General features: G+C 40.8%; 1 protein-coding gene across 2 annotated transcripts; it reads right to left on the bottom strand.

The window, feature by feature from the left end:
* Positions 1-7,965: 7,965 nt before the first annotated feature.
* ZNF24 (zinc finger protein 24) lies at positions 7,966-18,285 on the bottom strand. 2 transcript variants are annotated; one of them, XM_020911979.2, is made up of 4 exons: positions 18,197-18,285; positions 15,846-16,344; positions 15,475-15,622; positions 7,966-13,537 (listed from the first exon to the last, which is right to left on the bottom strand). In XM_020911979.2, exons 2-4 carry the CDS (start codon positions 16,263-16,265, stop codon positions 12,999-13,001), a joined length of 1,107 nt encoding a protein of 368 aa, XP_020767638.2. In that variant the 5' UTR covers positions 16,266-16,344; positions 18,197-18,285; the 3' UTR covers positions 7,966-12,998. The 2 variants fall into 2 exon arrangements, with proteins under 2 accessions (XP_020767638.2, XP_020767639.2); XM_020911980.2 differs by lacking the exon at positions 18,197-18,285 and adding an exon at positions 17,517-17,663.
* Positions 18,286-18,993: the final 708 nt, after the last annotated feature.

Here is an 18,993-nt window from a genome sequence, read left to right on the forward strand (position 1 = left end):
CTCTGGCAGGCAGACTGAATCTATACAATATCATACAATATCATTTATCACTTACACTAATACCAGGCTGAATGAATCACAAGCTGGAATCAAGATTGCTGGGAGAAACAGCAACAACCTCAGAAATGGGGATGATACCACTCTAATGGCAGAGAGCAAAGAGGAACTAAAGAATGTCTTGATGAGGGTTAAGGAGGAGAGTGAAAAAGCTGGCTTATAACTCAATGTTCAAAAAACTAAGATCATGGCATCTGGTCCCATCACTTCATGGCAAATAGAAGGGGGGAAAGTGGAAACAGTGAAACTTTCTTGGGCTGCAAAATTACTGAGGATGGTGATTGCAGTCATGAAATTAAAAGACACTTGCTCCTTGGAAGAAACGCTATGACAAGCCTAGACAGCATATTAAAAAGTAGAGACATCCTTTGCTGACAAAGGTCTGTATAGTCAAAGCTATGGTTTTACCAGTAGTCATGTACAGATCTGAGTTGGACCATAAAGAAGGCTGAGCACCAAAGAATTGATGCTTTTGAACTGTGGTATTGGAGAAGACTTTTGAGAGTCCCTTGGACTGCAAGGAGATCAAACTAGTCAACCCTAAGGAAATCAACCCTGAATATTTACTGGAAGGATTGATACTGAAGCCGAAACTCCAATGCTTTGGCCACCTGATGAGAAGAGTAGACCAAGAGTATTTTGATGAGTGCTATACTACATATATGTGTACTTTGTTCTAAAAATCATATTGACAGTGGCAAATGAAAAATTTTCCATTGTTGTACCAGGAATATTCCTATATCAAAAAACATAGCTCTACACCTTCATTTTAAATATGGCTGTAAGTGATATTTATAATTGCTTTCTCAATATTCCTCCTCCCTCTCCCTGCCCCCAAATTTCTCAGTAACAGAACCTTACCTGACTTTCTTTTAGTAATTTGCTCTCTCCCTTTCAGGGCTACTGTTTTTTTTTAACTTTGAATTTTGAGATAATTTCAAACTTACAGAAAAATTGCAGGAAGAGTACAAAGAATTCCTATATGTGCTTCCCCCAGATTCCCCAAATATCATTTTATCACATTTGCTTTATCATTATCTACCTATTTACTCTATCTACCCAGATATATATCTCTATATATATTTTAATTTTTTTTCCTGGATTGTTTAGGAGTAAGTTGCAGACAACTTACTTTGCAGGCAAAGGAGAAAAGGAAAGATATGCCCATTTGAATGCAGAGTTCCAAAGAATAGCAAGGAGAGATAAGAAAGCCTTCCTCGGTGATCAGTGCAAGTAGAGGAAAACAATAGAATGGGAAAGAGTAGAGATCTCAAGAAAACTGAGACACCAAGGGAACTTTTCATGCAAAGATGGGCACAATAAAGGACAGAAATGGTATGGACCTAACAGAAGCAGAACTTATTAAGAAGAGGTGGCAAGAATACACAGAAGAACTATACAAAAGAGATCTTCATGATCCAGATAATCACAACAGTGTGATCACTCATCTAGAGCCAGACATCCTAGAATGCGAAGTCAAGAGGGCCTTAGGAAGCATCACTACGAACAAAGCTAGTGGAGGTGATGGAATTCCAGTTGAGCTATTTCAAATCCTGGAAGATGATACTGTGAAAGTGCTGCACTCAACATGCGAGCAATTTTGGAAAACTCAGCAGTGGCCATAGAACTGGAAAAGGTCAGTTTTTATTCCAATCCCAAAGAAAGGCAATGCCAAAGAATGCTCACACTATTTCACAATTGCACTCATCTCACACGCTAACAAAGTGATGCTCAAAATTCTCCAAGCCAGGGTTCAACAGTATGTGAACCGTGAACTTCCAGATGTTCAAGCTGAACTTCAAAAAGGCAGAGGAACCAGAGATCAAATTGCCAACATCTGCTGGATCATTGAAAAAGCAAGAGTTCCAGGAAAATATCTATTTCTGCTTTATTGACTATGCCAAAGCCTTTGACTGTGTGGATCACAATAAACTGGAAAATTCTGAAAGAGATGGGGATACCAGACCACCTGACCTGCCTCCTGAGAAATATGTATGCAGGTCAAGAAGCAACAGTCAGAACTGGACATGGAACAACAGACTGGTTCCAAATTGGGAAAAGAGTACGTCAAGGCTGTATATTGTCACCCTGCTTATTTAACTTATATGCAGAGTACATCATGCAAAATGCTGGGCTGTATGAAGCACAAACTGGAATAAAGATTGCCGGGAGAAATATCAATAGCCTCAGATATGCAGATGACAGGACCCTTATGGCAGAAAGCAAAGAAGAATTAAAGAGCCTCTTGATGAAAATGAAAGAATGAAAAAGTTGGCTTAAAACTCAATATTCAGAAAACTAAGATCATGGCATCTGGTCCCATCACTTTATGGCAAGTAGATGGGGAAACAGTGGAAACAGTGACAGACTTAATTTTGGGGGGCTCCAAAATCACTACAGATGGTGACTGCAGCCATGAAATTAAAAGAGGATGGGAAAAAACAAATAAAAATAAAGGAGGATGGGAAGGACTGATGCTGAAGCTGAAACTGCAATACTTGGCCACCTGATCGGAAGAACTGTCTCATTTGAAAAGACCCTGATGCTGGAAAAGATTGAAGGCAGGAGAAGGGGACGACAGAGGATGAGATGGTTGCATGGCATCACCAACTCAATGGACATGAGTTTGAGTAAACTCCGAGAGTTGGTGATAGACAGGGAGGCCTGGCGTGCTGCAGTCCATTGGGTTGCAAAGAGTCAGACACGACTGAGCGACTGAACTGAAGTTGCAGACACAGTGTTCCTTTGACATTCAAACAGAGCAAGGAGAAAGAGGATTTTGAACAGAGAAATGGTATAGTCTGGTTTCTAAGATCTGGGTGCCCTGTGGGGAACTGAGTAAAGCAGGGAGATGGGGAGGCTATGGCCTGAGCAACTGGGAGGATAAAATTGCCACATTATAAGATGGCAATATAAGATACGAGAAAGCTATATGTTTGGAGAGAAATTAAAAGTTTGGGGCATGTTAAGGTTGAAGATGCCTAATGAATCACTGTTCCAAACATCATTTATAAGCCTTTTTGCAGGGCCAGGGTTTCTGCTCTTTGATACTGATGACCCTCTAAGAAGACTGCCTGCACCATCCACCCTTGCGGTTGCAGCACCAGGCTGCAAGTGGAGGGAGCAACTGACTCCCCCTGGATCTCTGGCCCGCCACTCCCCCTGTGCGTCTTGGATCCTGACTTCCCAGTGGCTGCTGCTGGAGGGGCTCAGTGATACCATCTGGGAGTGTGGAGCTGATGTTCCATGGTGGAAACTGAGGGGAGCCCGAAGAAAATTCATCTCCCTCCTCCTACCCCATGGTGAGATGACCTAGTTCATACCACGAGCACTCTGAGGATAGGGAAACTATGCAAACAGCTGTGCCTTGACTATAGACACAGAGTAACACCCACTTGTACCTTTCTTTTTCCCTGGCTCACTACACATTTACCTTCAGTCATCTGAGACTGAACCACCCCAATAAAGGAAAAGAATCCACCTGCCAATGCAGGAGACACAGGAGACCCAGGTTCCATCCCGGGGTCAGGAAGATCCCCTGGAAGAGGAAATGGCAACCCACTCCAGTATTCTTGCCTGGGAAATCCCATGGACAGAGGAGCCTGGCGGGCTACAGTCCAGGGGGTTACAAAGAATCGGACACAGCTGAGCATGCACGCATGCAATAAAGAATTAATAATAAGGTTTAATTTTAGGCTCTGTTTTCTTGGGAACTCAGATTAAAGTAGGCATCGAAGTGGAGATATCTGGTAGGCAAAGGGATTTATGAACCTGTAATTCAGAGAAGAGGTCAAGGCTGGAATACAGATTTTGGAGTCCTAGGTACTAATTGTAAAGACCTAAGACCAGATGAGGAGAAGGCAATGGCACCCCACTCCAGTGCTCTTGCCTGGGAAATCCCATGGATGGAGGAGCCTGGTAGGTTGCAGTCCATGGGGTCTCCAGGAGTCGATACGACTGAGCGATTCCACTTTCACTTTCATGCACTGGAGAGGAAATGGCAACCCACTCCAGTATTCCTGCCTGGAGAATCCCAGGGACAGAGGAGCCTGGTGGGCTGCTGTCTATGGGGCCGCACAGAGTTGGACACGACTGTCTCGACTTAGCAGCAGCAGCAGCAAGACCAGATGAGATCCTAGGAAGTGAACACAGGAAGAAAGCGAAAGAGACTTGAACGCTGACCCCTCAGGCACTCCAACCCACTGAAGGCTCGAGTTGAAGAAATACCAGCATTGAGACTGAGAAGAAACATCCCACAAGGCAGAGAAAAACCAAGTGTGGTATTCCTGAAGCCAAATGAAAATGTCAATTATGCAAAGTACTGCTGACAGCTCAAACAATAAGTTAGTATTGGAACCAGCAATATGGAGTTTAGCAAACTTGGTTACTACTCTTTATGTGGAGAATTAGCTTAATATTCAGTAATGTCACACCTCTCATTCCTGATATAATTTGCATCTTTTTTTTTTTCCTGATCAATCTGGCTTAGAAGTTTATCTTGTTCTTTTTAAAAAATTGCTTTTGGTTTAAATAGAGTATAGAAATTGACCTATTTTTGTTTTCTATTGATTTCCAATCTAGTCTTTCTCTTCTTCTCTTTACTTTGGGCTTATTCTTATTCTGGTTTCTTAAAGTAGAAGCTAAAGTAATTAAATCGAGACTTTTTTTCTAATATATTTCATGGCTAAAAATTTACCTGTAAAAACTGTGTCCCAGAAATAACTTGTTGAAATATTTCTCTGTTCCTTTCTCCCCTCACCTTTGGGAACTCTAATTACCGTTATACATACTAGGCTGCTTGATATTGTACTGCAGCTCTGTTCATTTTTTCTCAGTGTTTTCTTTTCCTTTTTTTTCATTTTGAATGATTTTTGCTGTCTTACCTACGGTAATTTTTTTTTCTATTATATTTAATCCACAATTAATCCCATCTGTGCTCTTTTAAAAAAACCTGATATTGTAGCTTTCATCTCTAAAAGTTTGATTTGGTTGTTTTTCTTAGATTTCATGTCACTACTGAGCATGTTCTATATTTCCATAGCTTCTTGATCATACAGAATACAGTTTAATAACTGTCTTGATGAGCTTGTCTAATTGTCACTTCTGGATCAATTTGAGTGGTTTTTCTTATTATGGTTGCATTTTCCTGCTTCTTTGCATGACATGACTTACCAATTTTTTATTGGATGCCAGTCATTGTGTATTGTATGCTGTTGGGTGCTAAGTATTTTATATATATATATATATATATATATTATATATATATATATATTATACATATATATATAATATATATATATACATATATATAATATATATATTATACATATATATATATATATATATATTATATATATATATAATATATATATATTATACATATATATATTATATATATATATTATATATATATATAATATATATATATATATTCTTGAGCTTTGTTCTTGGATGTGTTTAAATTACTTAAACAGTTTTATCCTATTAGGTCTTGCTATTAAGTATCTTTCAGGCAGTGTTGTCTAGGGTTCATTTTTCTCTTATGGAGGTAAGACTACATTTTGGACCCAGTTTCTCAACCTCAGCACTATTGACATTTAAGGCCAGATGATTCATTATAGAATGTTTAGCAGCATCTCTGGCCTCCACCCATTAGATGCCAGTATAGGTTCATCTTCTCTGGCTGTGAAAACCAAAAACTGTCTCCAGAAATCACCAACTGCCTCCTGAGACTGGGGGGGTGGAGGGTGGGGGGACGGGGAAGGTGTGTGTGCACCAAAACTGCCCTCTTTTGAGAACCAGAGCTCTAACAGATGTTACTTTTAAGGGTTTCTGCTCTGCCTGATGGTACTATTCCTGGCCACTTGTGAGTTCCAGTGATTTCCCCCCCTAATTCTTCTGGATGGTTCTTTCCTCCATCTCAGAGTTTCCACTCAGCTGAGTGCTTGTGAAGGACCCTCTGCAGATCTCCATTTAGTTCTCCTCTTTGGTACTCTACCCTGCAAAAGCTAATCCCTTGACCTCTCAGGGTCCCCTGCTCCCTCTTCTCATTGAGGGAGACTGCCAGGTTGTGTTCGAGTTCTCCCTCCCTGTGCTGTGGCCTGGAAGGCGGTGAAAGTTTAAAGTGTTAGTTGCTTAGTCATGTCCGACTCTTTGGGATCCCATGGACTGCCCATGGAATTCTCCAGGCAATATTGGAGTGGGCTGCATTCCCTTCTCAGGGGATCTTCCCAGGGGTCGAACCCAGGTCTCCTGCATTGCAGACTGTTTACCATCTGAGCCACCAGGGAAGCCCCAAATTTGCTTCCTGTTTCCCATTTCAGGGATCTCCTCTCCTATCCTTTGCTTCTGATACATTTTGTCTAATACTGTACTTGCTCAGGTTAGCCATCTTGGTCTGAAGGATTTTGTGATGGTTTTTTGAAAGGATATTTGCATGCTAATTGAATTCAGAAAGAAAAGATCTATAATGCAAGAGGTAAGGATTACTGGAGTATGCTTGAGTAGGTTTGAGAGGGTGGCTTAGACCCAACAGAGAGGGCAACCTCTGGTAGAAGCAGTTGATCCACAGTTAAAAGGAAAAGTGGCACTAAGATTAAGAAACCAAGATATGGACTTTGTTTACTGCTTTCTAGATTTTTCTTTCTGTTCTAAACATGGTATAATAGGTACAGGGACAGGTATACAGAGTGCATTTTTATAGGTGTAGACACAACATAAAATTGTTAATGGGATAATACTAGGATTGTGGACTCATGGGTGACTTTTGGAATGCCTTTTATTTCTAAGCTTTTCTCATGTAGCTATATATTACTTTATATTAATAGTATATTATAGATTTACATAAAAGTATGTAGAGAAACTTTTACGAATTTAAAGAAACTAGTTGGGACACTTTATTCTAGTCTCAGCACCTACTCATTACACTCCTTTGCCCAAAATCTCTATGAGTTTTCCATCTCATTCATAGTTCTCGCCAATGGCTAACCAAGTAACCATGATCTGGCCCTACTCTCCACCCGTTAACTCCTTTCTCTGGTTCCACCCACTACATTAACCCATGTTCACTCTGCTCCAGCCCCACTGGCCTTGCCTCTTGATGTAGGCATTGCTCCTACATCAAGTTCTTCACACTTGCTGTTCCTATGCCTAAAAATATTTTTCCTCTAGAGTGTCAGCATGCTTCCTTACACTTACTTGTATCTTTTCTCAAACTTCACTATCAGTGAAGTCTTCCCTGTACGACCTGTCTAAACTGCAATCCATTTCCTGCTTGATGTTTTGTGGTCTCTTCTCTCCTAGTGTATTTTCTCCTTACCATTCATCACATGCTTTTTTTTCCCCTACTGATATCTGTGGTTCCAAAAGCAATAGATACAAACCCCAGGGCAGTCTTGGGCCTGAGCAACTTCAAATCCACAGGCCTGAAAAACTTTAAAAAAGGACCGCAGAAACCACATTGGGGGGAGGAGGGGGACATGGGAAGGGGTTCCAAGTCACATATATGGGGTGCTTGAGGGGAACACCCTAAGAGTGATGGCTGGAGGTGGGTATAGACTCAGCAATGTAATCCCTAGTCTGGGTCCCAAGTTAATGAATCTGTAAGAAGGATGGGAAGAGAAATGTCAAGGACTTGACTGTGTGTCTTTTTTATCTATAGACATTCCCAACACCAGTGTTCAGTTATTGTTGGAATTGAAAGCATACGTATGTGCTGTGTGGTGTAGACAGAGTAGAGTAACAAATGGCAGAGCTTGACAGAGGCCAAATCATGGAAGGCCATGCTAATTTTATTAACTTATGTAGTGCATAAAGTATAAGTCTAGAATTTAAAATTACAAAGGTTTTCTACAAATTAGTAAGAAAATACAAATAACCTATATTAATCAGGACAGAAACCCAATTCAATTATTTTAAACAGGAAAGGGACTTTATTGGCTCACAAAACGTTAAAGTCCAGAGGTAGGGCAGGCTTTAGGCACAGCTGGATCTAGGGCCTCCAGAAAAATGACATCAGAACTTAGCTCTCATTCCTTTCTGCTAGCCTCTGAGTTTCCCCTCAGACTCATAATACAAATTTTCAGGCTTACACAGTCCTTAGTTCGTGGGATCTCTGTCGAGCGTTTCCAAGAGTTCCAGCAGAAGTTCCGTTGAGGGCATTCTTTAGCCTGACTTGGGTTACATGCCCATTCTTTAATCACTGTGGCTAAGGAGGTGTGGGATTCAGGAAGGCCTGACCTGGTCATGTACTCACCTAGGCCACAGAGAATGGGTTCCCCACAGTATTTATTCTGTTACCACAAGATGGGGAAAGAGATGCTGAACAGAAACAACATATATCCACACATAACTCAATAGAAAAGCAGGTGAAGGATACAAACTATCCATGATAAAACTAAAAACAGCCAATAAATATATGAAAATAACCTCAACCTTGCCATTAATCAGGAAAATGTAAAATGATCCTTTTTCTCTTTTTTGCCCATCAGATAAAAATTATCAAGTGCAGGTAAAGCTTTATGGGGAAATGAGCACTTTCCATAGTTGGTGAAAACAGAAAGTCATGAAGGCCTTTGGGACAGCTAAGGTGGGTCTACTATCAGATTGTGCTCTGAAAGACAATCTGATAACAATCTGATAGACCCAACAATCTACATTCTACTCCATTCTAAAAAAATACTCACACACATGCATACAGATATGAAAGAGATGTTTACTTTGGCAATGTAATAGCAAAATAAAAAATAAGGAACGGTTAGATAATGGTATTTTCATAGTATTGAATATTATTCAACCATTATGGAGATTTAAAGACCTTAGGATTGGTTTTTGAGACCAAAAAAAGCAAGCTGCAGAACAATACATATATATATCCTATTTATGTAAAAATGGTATTTATATGTATATGCATATTCACATGGGAATTATGGAAAGGAGATTAGATGAATACATACTCAACTGTGGGCAGTGGAATGTGATAGGAAATGCTGGAGAAAAGGGTCTCTCTTCGCTTGTATATAAAAGTTTTGTACACTGAGATGGTAGTCATTTATATTTTCATAATTTAAAATGGTAAAATGTAATTCACAATTGGAAATGCAAATCGCAAATAAAAGCATAAAAAGATAATTCTTATTAACAAAAAAAGAGCAAACACATTGAAGGATTCAGGGTTGGTGGGAGTGTAGGTAAAGAGGCACTCTAACTAGTGATGGAGCTGCAAAGTGGTACAATCTTTTCTCATGGTATTTCTCCAAATGTTAAATATGTACATTTCCTGACCCAATAAATTCGCTTCTGGCTATTTACGCTACAGAAATACCCACACAGGCAGCAAAATATATATGGATGTTAACTCTACCTTTATTTGTAATTAAAAAAAAAAACTGGAACTAACTAAATTACCTACCAACAGGGGTTGTCTAGTAAGTTACAGCATATTTTTTTAGGCTGCGCTGTGTGGCATGTGGGATCTTAGTTCCCCCATCAGGGATCGAACTTGTGCCCCCTGCGATGGGAGTGCCGAGTCTTAACCACTGGACTGCCTGGGAAGTCCCAGTTATAGCGTACTGATGCAATGGGTTAGTATGTAGCCATAAAAAAATAAAAGTCTACATCCAAGTGGGAGGGAGAGGAGGCAATTTTCAGTGCAGTACATGTAAAGTGGGGGTATGTACCTACCTCATACGGTCGGTGTGGGGATTAAGAGTTAATCCATGGTAAAGCGCTTCCAACAGTGTCTGTGTACAGTGACAAGTGTCAGCTATTAACACGTTTTTGCTTAATTATGTATATGCCTAAGTCTGGAAGAAGAGCAAACCAAATAATTATTACTTCTCAATTTAGACCATAAAAAGAAATGTCCGTTTTCACTTTGTATTTCTGAACTGTAGAAAAGCCAAACAAGTATGTTTTAATAGCCTTTATATTTGTTATCCATAAGATAAAAGCATAAAATTTACCAATCAAGGTTTAATAGCCATCATTCACTGCATTGTGAAAAAAATATATATCCCTGGAGTTCATAGAACTAGATTTGAGTTTTAGCTCTAACTGGCCACATGCAAGTCACACGATCTCTAAATCTTGCTTTCCTAGTCCTAAATCTAAGGGAGATGGGTAGTGTCTAACCCAATGACTGGCATGCAGATTATTTCAGTACATAGAACCCTCCCTGCAACTTACACAAATGTGACAGACCTACTGCTAAATGATCAACTGCCAACTGGGTGTGAATGTGGAGAGTTCAACCTCCAAGAAAATCAAAAGAAAATTTCGCAGTAATGAGCAAGTGCTCAGTGGCTATTGGACAGGCGTAAGCAGTCTGCTTGCCGTTAATAATGACTGCTCATTTGCTAACCGAACAGATGCCACTGCTTGGCAATGCTAGATCACCACTTCATCAAAGGCTGGGCACCCCCCAGAATTGCCAACTATGATCATCTGAGTGGACACAAATGAAAGTCCAGATGAAATCACAAAGCACTAAATAGATAACCAGAGATGGGGAGTACACAGACAATCATTTCCTTTTAATGTGTATCATCACCCAGTTTTCTGGGGTCCAGTCCATTTTCCCCCCAGAGCCTTGCCTTAAGTCTCAGAATCCTTCTTAAACAACACACAGGTATCAGAGATGACAAGATAAACTCACATTTGCCAACTCTTCATACTTTTTTCTAAGTCCTCACATTACACCAAACATCTTTGGCATTTATGACAAATGTACAGGGAAGCTTCTCTGTATACAGGAAAAACAGAAGATCTAAAAAACCATGAAACTCTAGCCACCGAGAGGTTACTCCATTCTTACCTACTCTAAGAATTCTGTCATCCAAGCAGTATTCCAAATATGCCACTTCAGAACCTACTTGGAAAGAAGCCAGTTATAAATAAATCAATCAACCCAAGACCATTTTATCTTAAAGCAGAGGAATTCATAGCTTTATTGGACACTGACTTGTTTCCTCTCAGCCACAAAGAGAAAAAGACCCAAACAAAAGTCCCTACATATTCTTGTATAACTTAAAATACATTATATCATTACTACATATTTATACTTCAATAAATCTTAATCTATAAAGCACATTTCTTATAATTAATTGTTATCAAAAAATCTATAAACAAGCTCCATTCTGCCTCACTTCTCCACCAGCTAGCCTTGCATTTATTACTCTGCTTTTGAACAGGCTCATGCAAATCACACCTTCCATTTTTTAATTTGATCCAAGCACCAGATGTAACCCAAAACTCTGCAAATACGTAGTATTTTTATTCACATGGGTCATTTTCCACACAATTATTTATGCCCACTATAAAAAAGCCTTTTCTCATATTCTATATATTTTAACTTCCAGAGTTTTCCACTAAACAGAACCACAGTATTTGGGATTCTCAACCAAGGAGTATATAATCCTACTACTACAATGTTATTACTTTTATACATTTTTTAAAAAGTGTGTTAAGACTTAAAATTAAAGAAAAAAGCTCCACCAACTCTGACAATTAATAAACTAATTGTTAATAGCCTAGTTCTTTTTTAAATAGAACAATCCATTCAACCTAATATGTTAAGTACAACCTCAATACTACTAGAGATTGATTAGTTTTTTTTTTAATAAAAGACCCATAAACTTCCAAACTGTGATAGTTATCTTGGACTCACCTCTGAAGACTGCTGACGGGCTGGCTAGCTCTTGAGCTGTCTTCCTTTCCCCAATACAACACCCTGGTAAGAGAACTATGGCTCTAGGAATCTCAGAGGTGAGCCCCACCCCAGGACTGCTTAGACTGGGGGAGGGGGGGAGAGGCTAACTCACAGGAAACAGCTTTATACCAATCCCCAGTGATTTACAGTGGAAGAATACCTACCTACCCATGGCAGGGTTACAGTACCTAGCACAGTGCCTTGTCGGTAGAAAATTTAATAAACGCATGGCTGCTCTGTTAGCTTGGTGTTCAACCCTTTTGTACCAAAAGAGTAAAATAAAAAACCTGATACCTTGTTCCCCAACTGTCAGGGATTTTCCTGTCCTCTACAAAAATGAAAGAAAAATAACAATGACTTAGATCTTCAAGTCTTTCGTTTTCTAAAAGCCAAGACAGACCATTACTCTTGTTTACATTTGCCCTTCAACACTGCCATTCACTACAGATCCTCCCCTAGTGTTATAATTTCTACTTTCATAGCTTTACAACTGTTTGTTTAGACTGTTCACTTTCTAATGATACATGAGAGGACATTATTTTCATGAGTGGGTTGCTTCTCAATTACAGGTAGGATGAGCTATTTTTGAGTTTTCCAGCAGGCAGATAATTATACCTAGAATAAATTCTTGATACACTTCAATTCTTGGATCAAAGTTATTTGTCAGTCTTCCCCAATCTGGGTGTCCCATTCACTTTTTCATGTTTTATCAACCGTCACTTCTTATCTGAGTTTTAAGGCTCATTTCACTCTGGTTTTTGGTCACCTTTTATCTTCGATTTTCAAAAATGCATATTCAAATTAGGTAAAAGGAAACAGGTAAATTTGGAAAAAGTGGTTTCAGTTTTCAGATTTTGTAATTCCTGTTGCTTTTCAATGTAGAAGGGAATGTATCCTTGCAAAGAACATTTCAATGACCAACACAAATAATTTATCGGTCTAAGAAGCAAACTTTGTAACAAAGGGACAAAGATCAGGTAGTTCATCATTAGGAAAAATAATAAGAAATATCACATGGAAGATTAGGCATTAACACCTGAATTAAGTTTAAAATTTCAGTTTCTAGGCAGGTATGACACCATTCCTTTCAAGATAATAATAGTGGGTGAAGATTTTCTACATTTCCCAGTGGATTTTCTAACAGTCTATAGGAAAACTATGTCATTTCATGTTTTTAATTGTGTCTTCATTTCAGAAGAAAAAGACCTGAGTGCTGACTTTTTTTTAAAATTTCTTAAACTTTCACAACATTGAGAAGTTTTTCTGCATTGTGTCTTCGCTGATGTCTAAAAAGATTTGAGCTCTGACTATAGGATTTCCCACACTGAACGCATTCATAAGGTTTCTCCCCGGTATGGATTCTCTGGTGATTGATAAGCCCAGAATTCTGGCTAAAGGCTTTTCCACATTCAAGACATTTGTAAGGTTTTTCTCCAGTATGGACTCTCTGGTGCTGCACGAGGATGGAACTCCTGCTGAATGCTTTCCCACACTCAACACATCCATAGGGTTTCTCCCCACTGTGGATTCTCTGATGAAGAATAAGGGCTGAGCCTTGACTGAAGTGTTTCCCACATTCATCACATATGTGCTGTTTCTTTCGGGAGGGATTTCTCTTTCTTTCAAACCTGCCCTTAGGGAAACAGGTTTCTCCATATTTAAAGATTTGAGGAACACCTATATTGAGAGTGCCGGGAACTTCATGAGATTCTCCTGCTGAAGGAATCTCCTGCTTTGGAGCTAGAGCTCCATTTTCAGTCCTAGCATCATCATCTGAAATAAACAGAAAATGTAAATATCACTCACTTCCTATTTGGGAGGACAGACAACTGAAGAAAAAAAAAAAGTTAAAAAAAAAAAAAAACTAGAAGTAAATAGCTTGTATATGTCTATAAATAGCACTATGAAACTGGTGATGATACTACTGCCTAGTCTCAAAAAAGAAAAATATGAAAACAACTGATTATGAGATTAATGAGGTGAGAGCATGAGAACATGAGGAATTAAAAGCCTGTATCCTAGTGAGTAGTAGCACATGGAGTGGGTTACACAATGGTGGTCAAAAATCAAAGGGTGGAAAAAGCACAGATGTTTCAGAGAGTCTAAATTTGTTAGGAGACACAGAGATGCAGCTAAGGTCAGGAGAAAAATAAATCAAAATTTGCCATCAGGAAATCACATTGTTTTGCTTTGAAAAGGGGAGAGATTACCTCAAAATACAAAGTGTAAATAACCAATCTGTCAGACAGTGATTTTTCTAAAATGAGCAAGGTAAGGCAGGTCAAAGCCAAGATTAGACTACAAGGAGAATATAGCAGTCCTGACAAGCAGCAGCTGAAGGTAAGCTGGGAGCATCCTGTGTTAACTTGGGACATGACACTTAGAAATTCAAGGCTCTTTTAATGACTGAAGTTTTCCTGTAAAAGCAACTTGCTGTAATTGGTATTTGTCATGGTGTTTAGACAAGCTATGACTTCTAGGCCTGTTAGATGTGCACAGTGAAAGAACAGCCTGAATTACGAATTAGCAACATGAGGTACCATCATCTACCTGTAGGCAGGAGTGGTATGAGCAAGTCTCATATAAGACCTTCCTGAAACTTCAAGCTTTGATGAATAAACAGTTACTAAAGGGTGAGCAGAAGCACTCAAGAAACTTGTACATGGTGAGAAAGTCTGTAACAAATGGTTAAGAAAGAGACAGATAGAAAAGAAGGCTGACTAAGAGACACTGAAGAGTCAGAGGAGATTAGTGAGGTCTGGAGACTTGAATAACAGAGAAGTGAGTGTGAAGGTAACAAATGGCACAGAAAGAATTGAGTTCCCAAGTGTGGTAAAGACCAGAACGCTAAAATGAGGTGATTATTCTATTCTACAGTTTAAAGAGGCAAGAATTAAGTCTATTCTACAGTTCAGGCAAGGGAGAAGTTTGCCACCCAGGAAGATGCCACCTCCAACAACCAAAGATACTGGTTCTAAAACTTTACTGCACATAAGAACACCCCATAATTCAGAGGGGCAGCCTACTCAGAACTCATCTGGCTCACACTACCATTACCTTCAACTACCTCAAGAAATGATGCCCAAAGCAGTTGCAAACAAAATTTCATTTTAATTCATATAAATATGAACAAGAAATCTAGCAGTTTTAGGAATATACAGGATTGTATCAAAGTATGTGGCATTAACTGCCAAGATGCTATGAAAGAATGGCATTAGTGAATAATCTTTCCATTTAACTTTTCTGTACTTATGTTGAAGAAAAAACAAAAAAGCTGAAAATTCAAAAAGATTTTGGTGATAACAAACAAAAAAACTAGATTTGAAGAGGTAAGCTTATTATACCAGGGGGACTAGGTAGGAGACTGGAAGGATGTAAAACAGGTGGCAAATAAGCAATACATAGGGACCTGGTCTACAGGTGGGTTATGGCTCAGAGTAAGTCAAATGCCCACCAGAAATGGGCAGGCCTTCAAAGAAAGACATAAAAGCAAAGAAAAGGTTGATGGTGTTATGTTGAAGAATAAAAGACCCAAGGTCAGCAAACCAATTGTTATCACATAAGAACAGAAATCCTACAATGTGTCTATGTCTAAGCAATCAGGTGAAGGTGATTATTCCCCCTCCCTGCGCCCAGTAAAAATAGGCATAGAGTTCTGGACAAAAGGTCCACACTCTCACTCTCCAGCCCACACGAGTTCCAGTCCTCACCACAGTGCCTTAGGGAATGGAGCTCCCAGGATGCCCACTTGAGCTGGTTTTCCACAGCATCAAGCTCAGAACTCGGTAATCCCTGAGCTTCTTCTTGAGATACTATCTCCTCCACTAACACTTCCCGTTTTCGTCGACGAAGAGAAACCTGGAAATGACAGGAACTGGTTCAGTTGAGAAGGAATTTGATGAGAATCAAAACTAACACACACCAAAGAAATCATACAAAACATATGCTGCAGAGGCCCAGAGGGCAAAGCAGGATAAATAACGAAGGGGGGAGGAAGCACAAACATAACTCTTAGCTGAGTGTAACTAATTCAGAAGCTGTGAATACTGCTATGCCAGTGCTCCTGACACAGGAAACTTACTGGCTGTCCAGGGTCATCTAGTTCACTCTCTAAATCCTCCAGGACCGTCACTGCCTCCTCTCCATTCTCTGGATGATGCTCTCGAACCCAAGTCTGTAGCTCCTTGGGGAGGATGGCAACAAACTGCTCCAGTACAACCAGCTCCAAGATTTGTTCTTTTGTGTGAGTCTCTGGCCTGAGCCACAGACGGCAAAGTTCTCGAAGCTGGCTCACAGCTTCCCGCGGCCCAGGTGAATCCTGGTATCCAAATTGCCTGAATCTCTGGCGGAAAACCTCCGGGTCAGGAAGATGGTTCCAGGGGATACTCGACCCCTCTTCACCATCAGGATCCTCCTCCAACTTCACTCTTAGAATTTTTTCCTCTTCATCTGGAGTTGGGATGATAAGTATCGAATCCTCTTCCACTGACTGTGCAGACATCCTGATTTATAATACTTCAAGGAAAGACAATCAAGGCAAGATACCTTAGGGAAATACCCAATTTTCTTCACAGGCACTCCTGAGGCACAAGAAATGAAAAATATATAAATGACTAAATATTCTAAGAACCTGGACACAGACTGATTAAAGGAAATAAAAATGTATTCTTCTACTAGATTAAAAATTCCAGAAGTTTGCAAGCTACAGCTCATGGCAAAATCTGGCCTGCTGCCCATTTGTGTACAATGTGTATACTAAGAATAGTTTTCACACTTGTACATGGTTGGAAAAAAATCAAAAGAACACTCCATGACATGTGAAAGTGACATGAAATTAAACCGTCTGTCTCCATAAATAATTTTATTCATTTGTTCACCCTACAATAGCAGAGTTGAGCAGTTGAAATAGGAACTATAGGGCATGAGAAACCTAATATTTACCCTGGTCCTTCAGAGATAAAGTCTGCCAAGGTATGATCAACAAAACCTATTTCAACAATCAAAAGAATCTAAGTTAAGAACCAGCCCTTCTCAGCGTTACCTAAACGCATCTGACCCTTGAACACATTATCTACAATTCAGTACTGGTGTTCCTTGACACACTTAGGTCATCTCAAAAGCAGGGACTGCTTTTTTATTATCTGTTTAAAAGAATTTTTTTTCACAAAACGTTTAAGGGTTATTTTTTAAATGTTTAAGAACTCCGATGACTTAAAATATACGTTAAAAAAATTCACTTGCTCAGGAACAGATTACATAATGTTGGAAAAGAGTAACCACTATGTGCCATAAAAGTTATTTTTCAGTTACCCTCCACACCATAAATACCTTTAAATTAGGAACGACAGGCATTGTTCAGCAAAGTCTAGGGGAAAAAAGTACTCTCATAACACCTTTGTGGTGCAGATTCTTCCGCTGACACTGAATGACTCACAATCTCCCCGGCTACTACCTTCATGGAAACACTGTGCCATTTCTGACCCTTTCCTTGGTATTTGCACAGTCATGCCCATGCCATTGTCTACAACACGCGTTAAGAATGAGCCACGCAGCTTCTCAAAGTACCTATTCAGGCCCCAGAATATGAAAGCTAATTTCCAAAAACTTCCTGTAACTCTACCAAAAATAGGAATCAGAGAAGATCTTATCAGGTAACACACACACAAGTTTAATTAAATACTCTTGTGGAGTGTGGCGGCCTTATAAACATGTAGCTTCGGCCTATAGATCTGTTGCTATTCCAAGACCCTACCTTTCTACGGCTCAAGCATTCTATAGAAAAGAAATTTCTCTTCCTTTTACGTTCTCAAACAGCACCCTGGCGGTGGGATGTGAGGAGGTGCGCGGAGCCCAGGCCCGCGGTCCCGACCGTCTTTGCGCGGAGAGCCCGGTCCCTGGTGACCTCCCCACGCACTCCTGCAGAGTGCCGCTGGGAACCGCGCCCCCACCCCAAAGACGTCAGCCCCTTTTCCCCGCACTTGCGGCGGCGGCTTTCCTCAGACCGAATGCCACCCAGCCACAACAGCGAACGAGCCCCAGCACTTCCGCCAGCGGCCGGCTGAACTACAAGTCCCGGCAGGCCCCGCGCGAGGCCCGCCCGCTCCCACCTCCGCCCGAAAAGAATCCCAGAACTCTCCGCGAGATGCCTGGGCCTCGAAATAGAACAAAACCGGCCGATGGGGGAGGGGAAGTCGGGGTCGCGAAGGACACAAGGGATGGAGGACTCTTCGAGGGTGCTGAAAGCCCGATCTGGCTTTCTGTCTTCCCTTGCCAGTCCCACAACTGCCGGGCACGGAGACCGCGGCCTGTCCCTCGCGTCTCTGGAAGAAGCCGAGGAAGGTTCCCGCCAGGCTTCTTCGCTGACTCTTGCCAAGCAGTCTGCAGCCCCCAGGCCAGCGTCCCCCTCACACCCTTCCCCCCACTCGCACAAACCTCGGGCTCGGGAACCACAGCCGCTTCGCTGTCCTCGGCCGACGCAGAAACGCCGCTCAGAAGCCGTTTCCCAGCAGCCCCCGGCGCGGACTGCTTCCGGTCTGTGGGCCCCAGGAGGCGGGGGGAGGCGAAGCCCCACGTTGCCATGGAGATGTTCTCCGGGCCGGGGGAAGGGCTGTCCAACGACAATAACTGCTTTGAGGCTGCGCTTGGCCTCGCGCCTTCCTCCCCCGGTATCCCAGCCTTCTGGGTTCCGCTTGAAAGACAAGGAAAAAAGAATTCTGCCACTAAGACAGTCTTTACGGTTTCATAAGCCTTTTCACATTAGTTATCTCATGTGATCTTCACAGTAGTTCTCTGAAAGAAGTATTATGAATATTTATGAATGTTAATTACTTTGTACCAGGCACTGTCACCGTGCTTTACATGAAATTTCATTTTCACAACAACGCTGAGATAGTAAGATCTTTTGTTATTCCCATTTTACAGCTGAGATCATTGAGGCACAAGTAAATAGCTTGCCGAGTGCTCATAACTGGTAAGTGGGAAGCAAGATTTGAAACCAAGGCATGACTGTCACCTTTGCCTCCTACTTGCTATGCCATACAACTTTATTATGCCCAGTTAACTTGTCAGGGAAACAAGATGAGACTCTTAACCAAGAGCTTTGGCAGTGAGCTCACATTGAATTTGCAGAATGCGTGGTCATCTTCTGACTTGAGGCTTGACAGTTTCTATTACAAAGCAGCTGCCAAAGTGATCGTTTAAAAACAGAAATCAGACAGCTTCATTCCCCT

The sequence above is a fragment of the Odocoileus virginianus genome, chromosome 22, assembly GCF_023699985.2.
Source record: "Odocoileus virginianus isolate 20LAN1187 ecotype Illinois chromosome 22, Ovbor_1.2, whole genome shotgun sequence".
NCBI classification, from domain to species: Eukaryota; Metazoa; Chordata; class Mammalia; order Artiodactyla; family Cervidae; genus Odocoileus; species Odocoileus virginianus.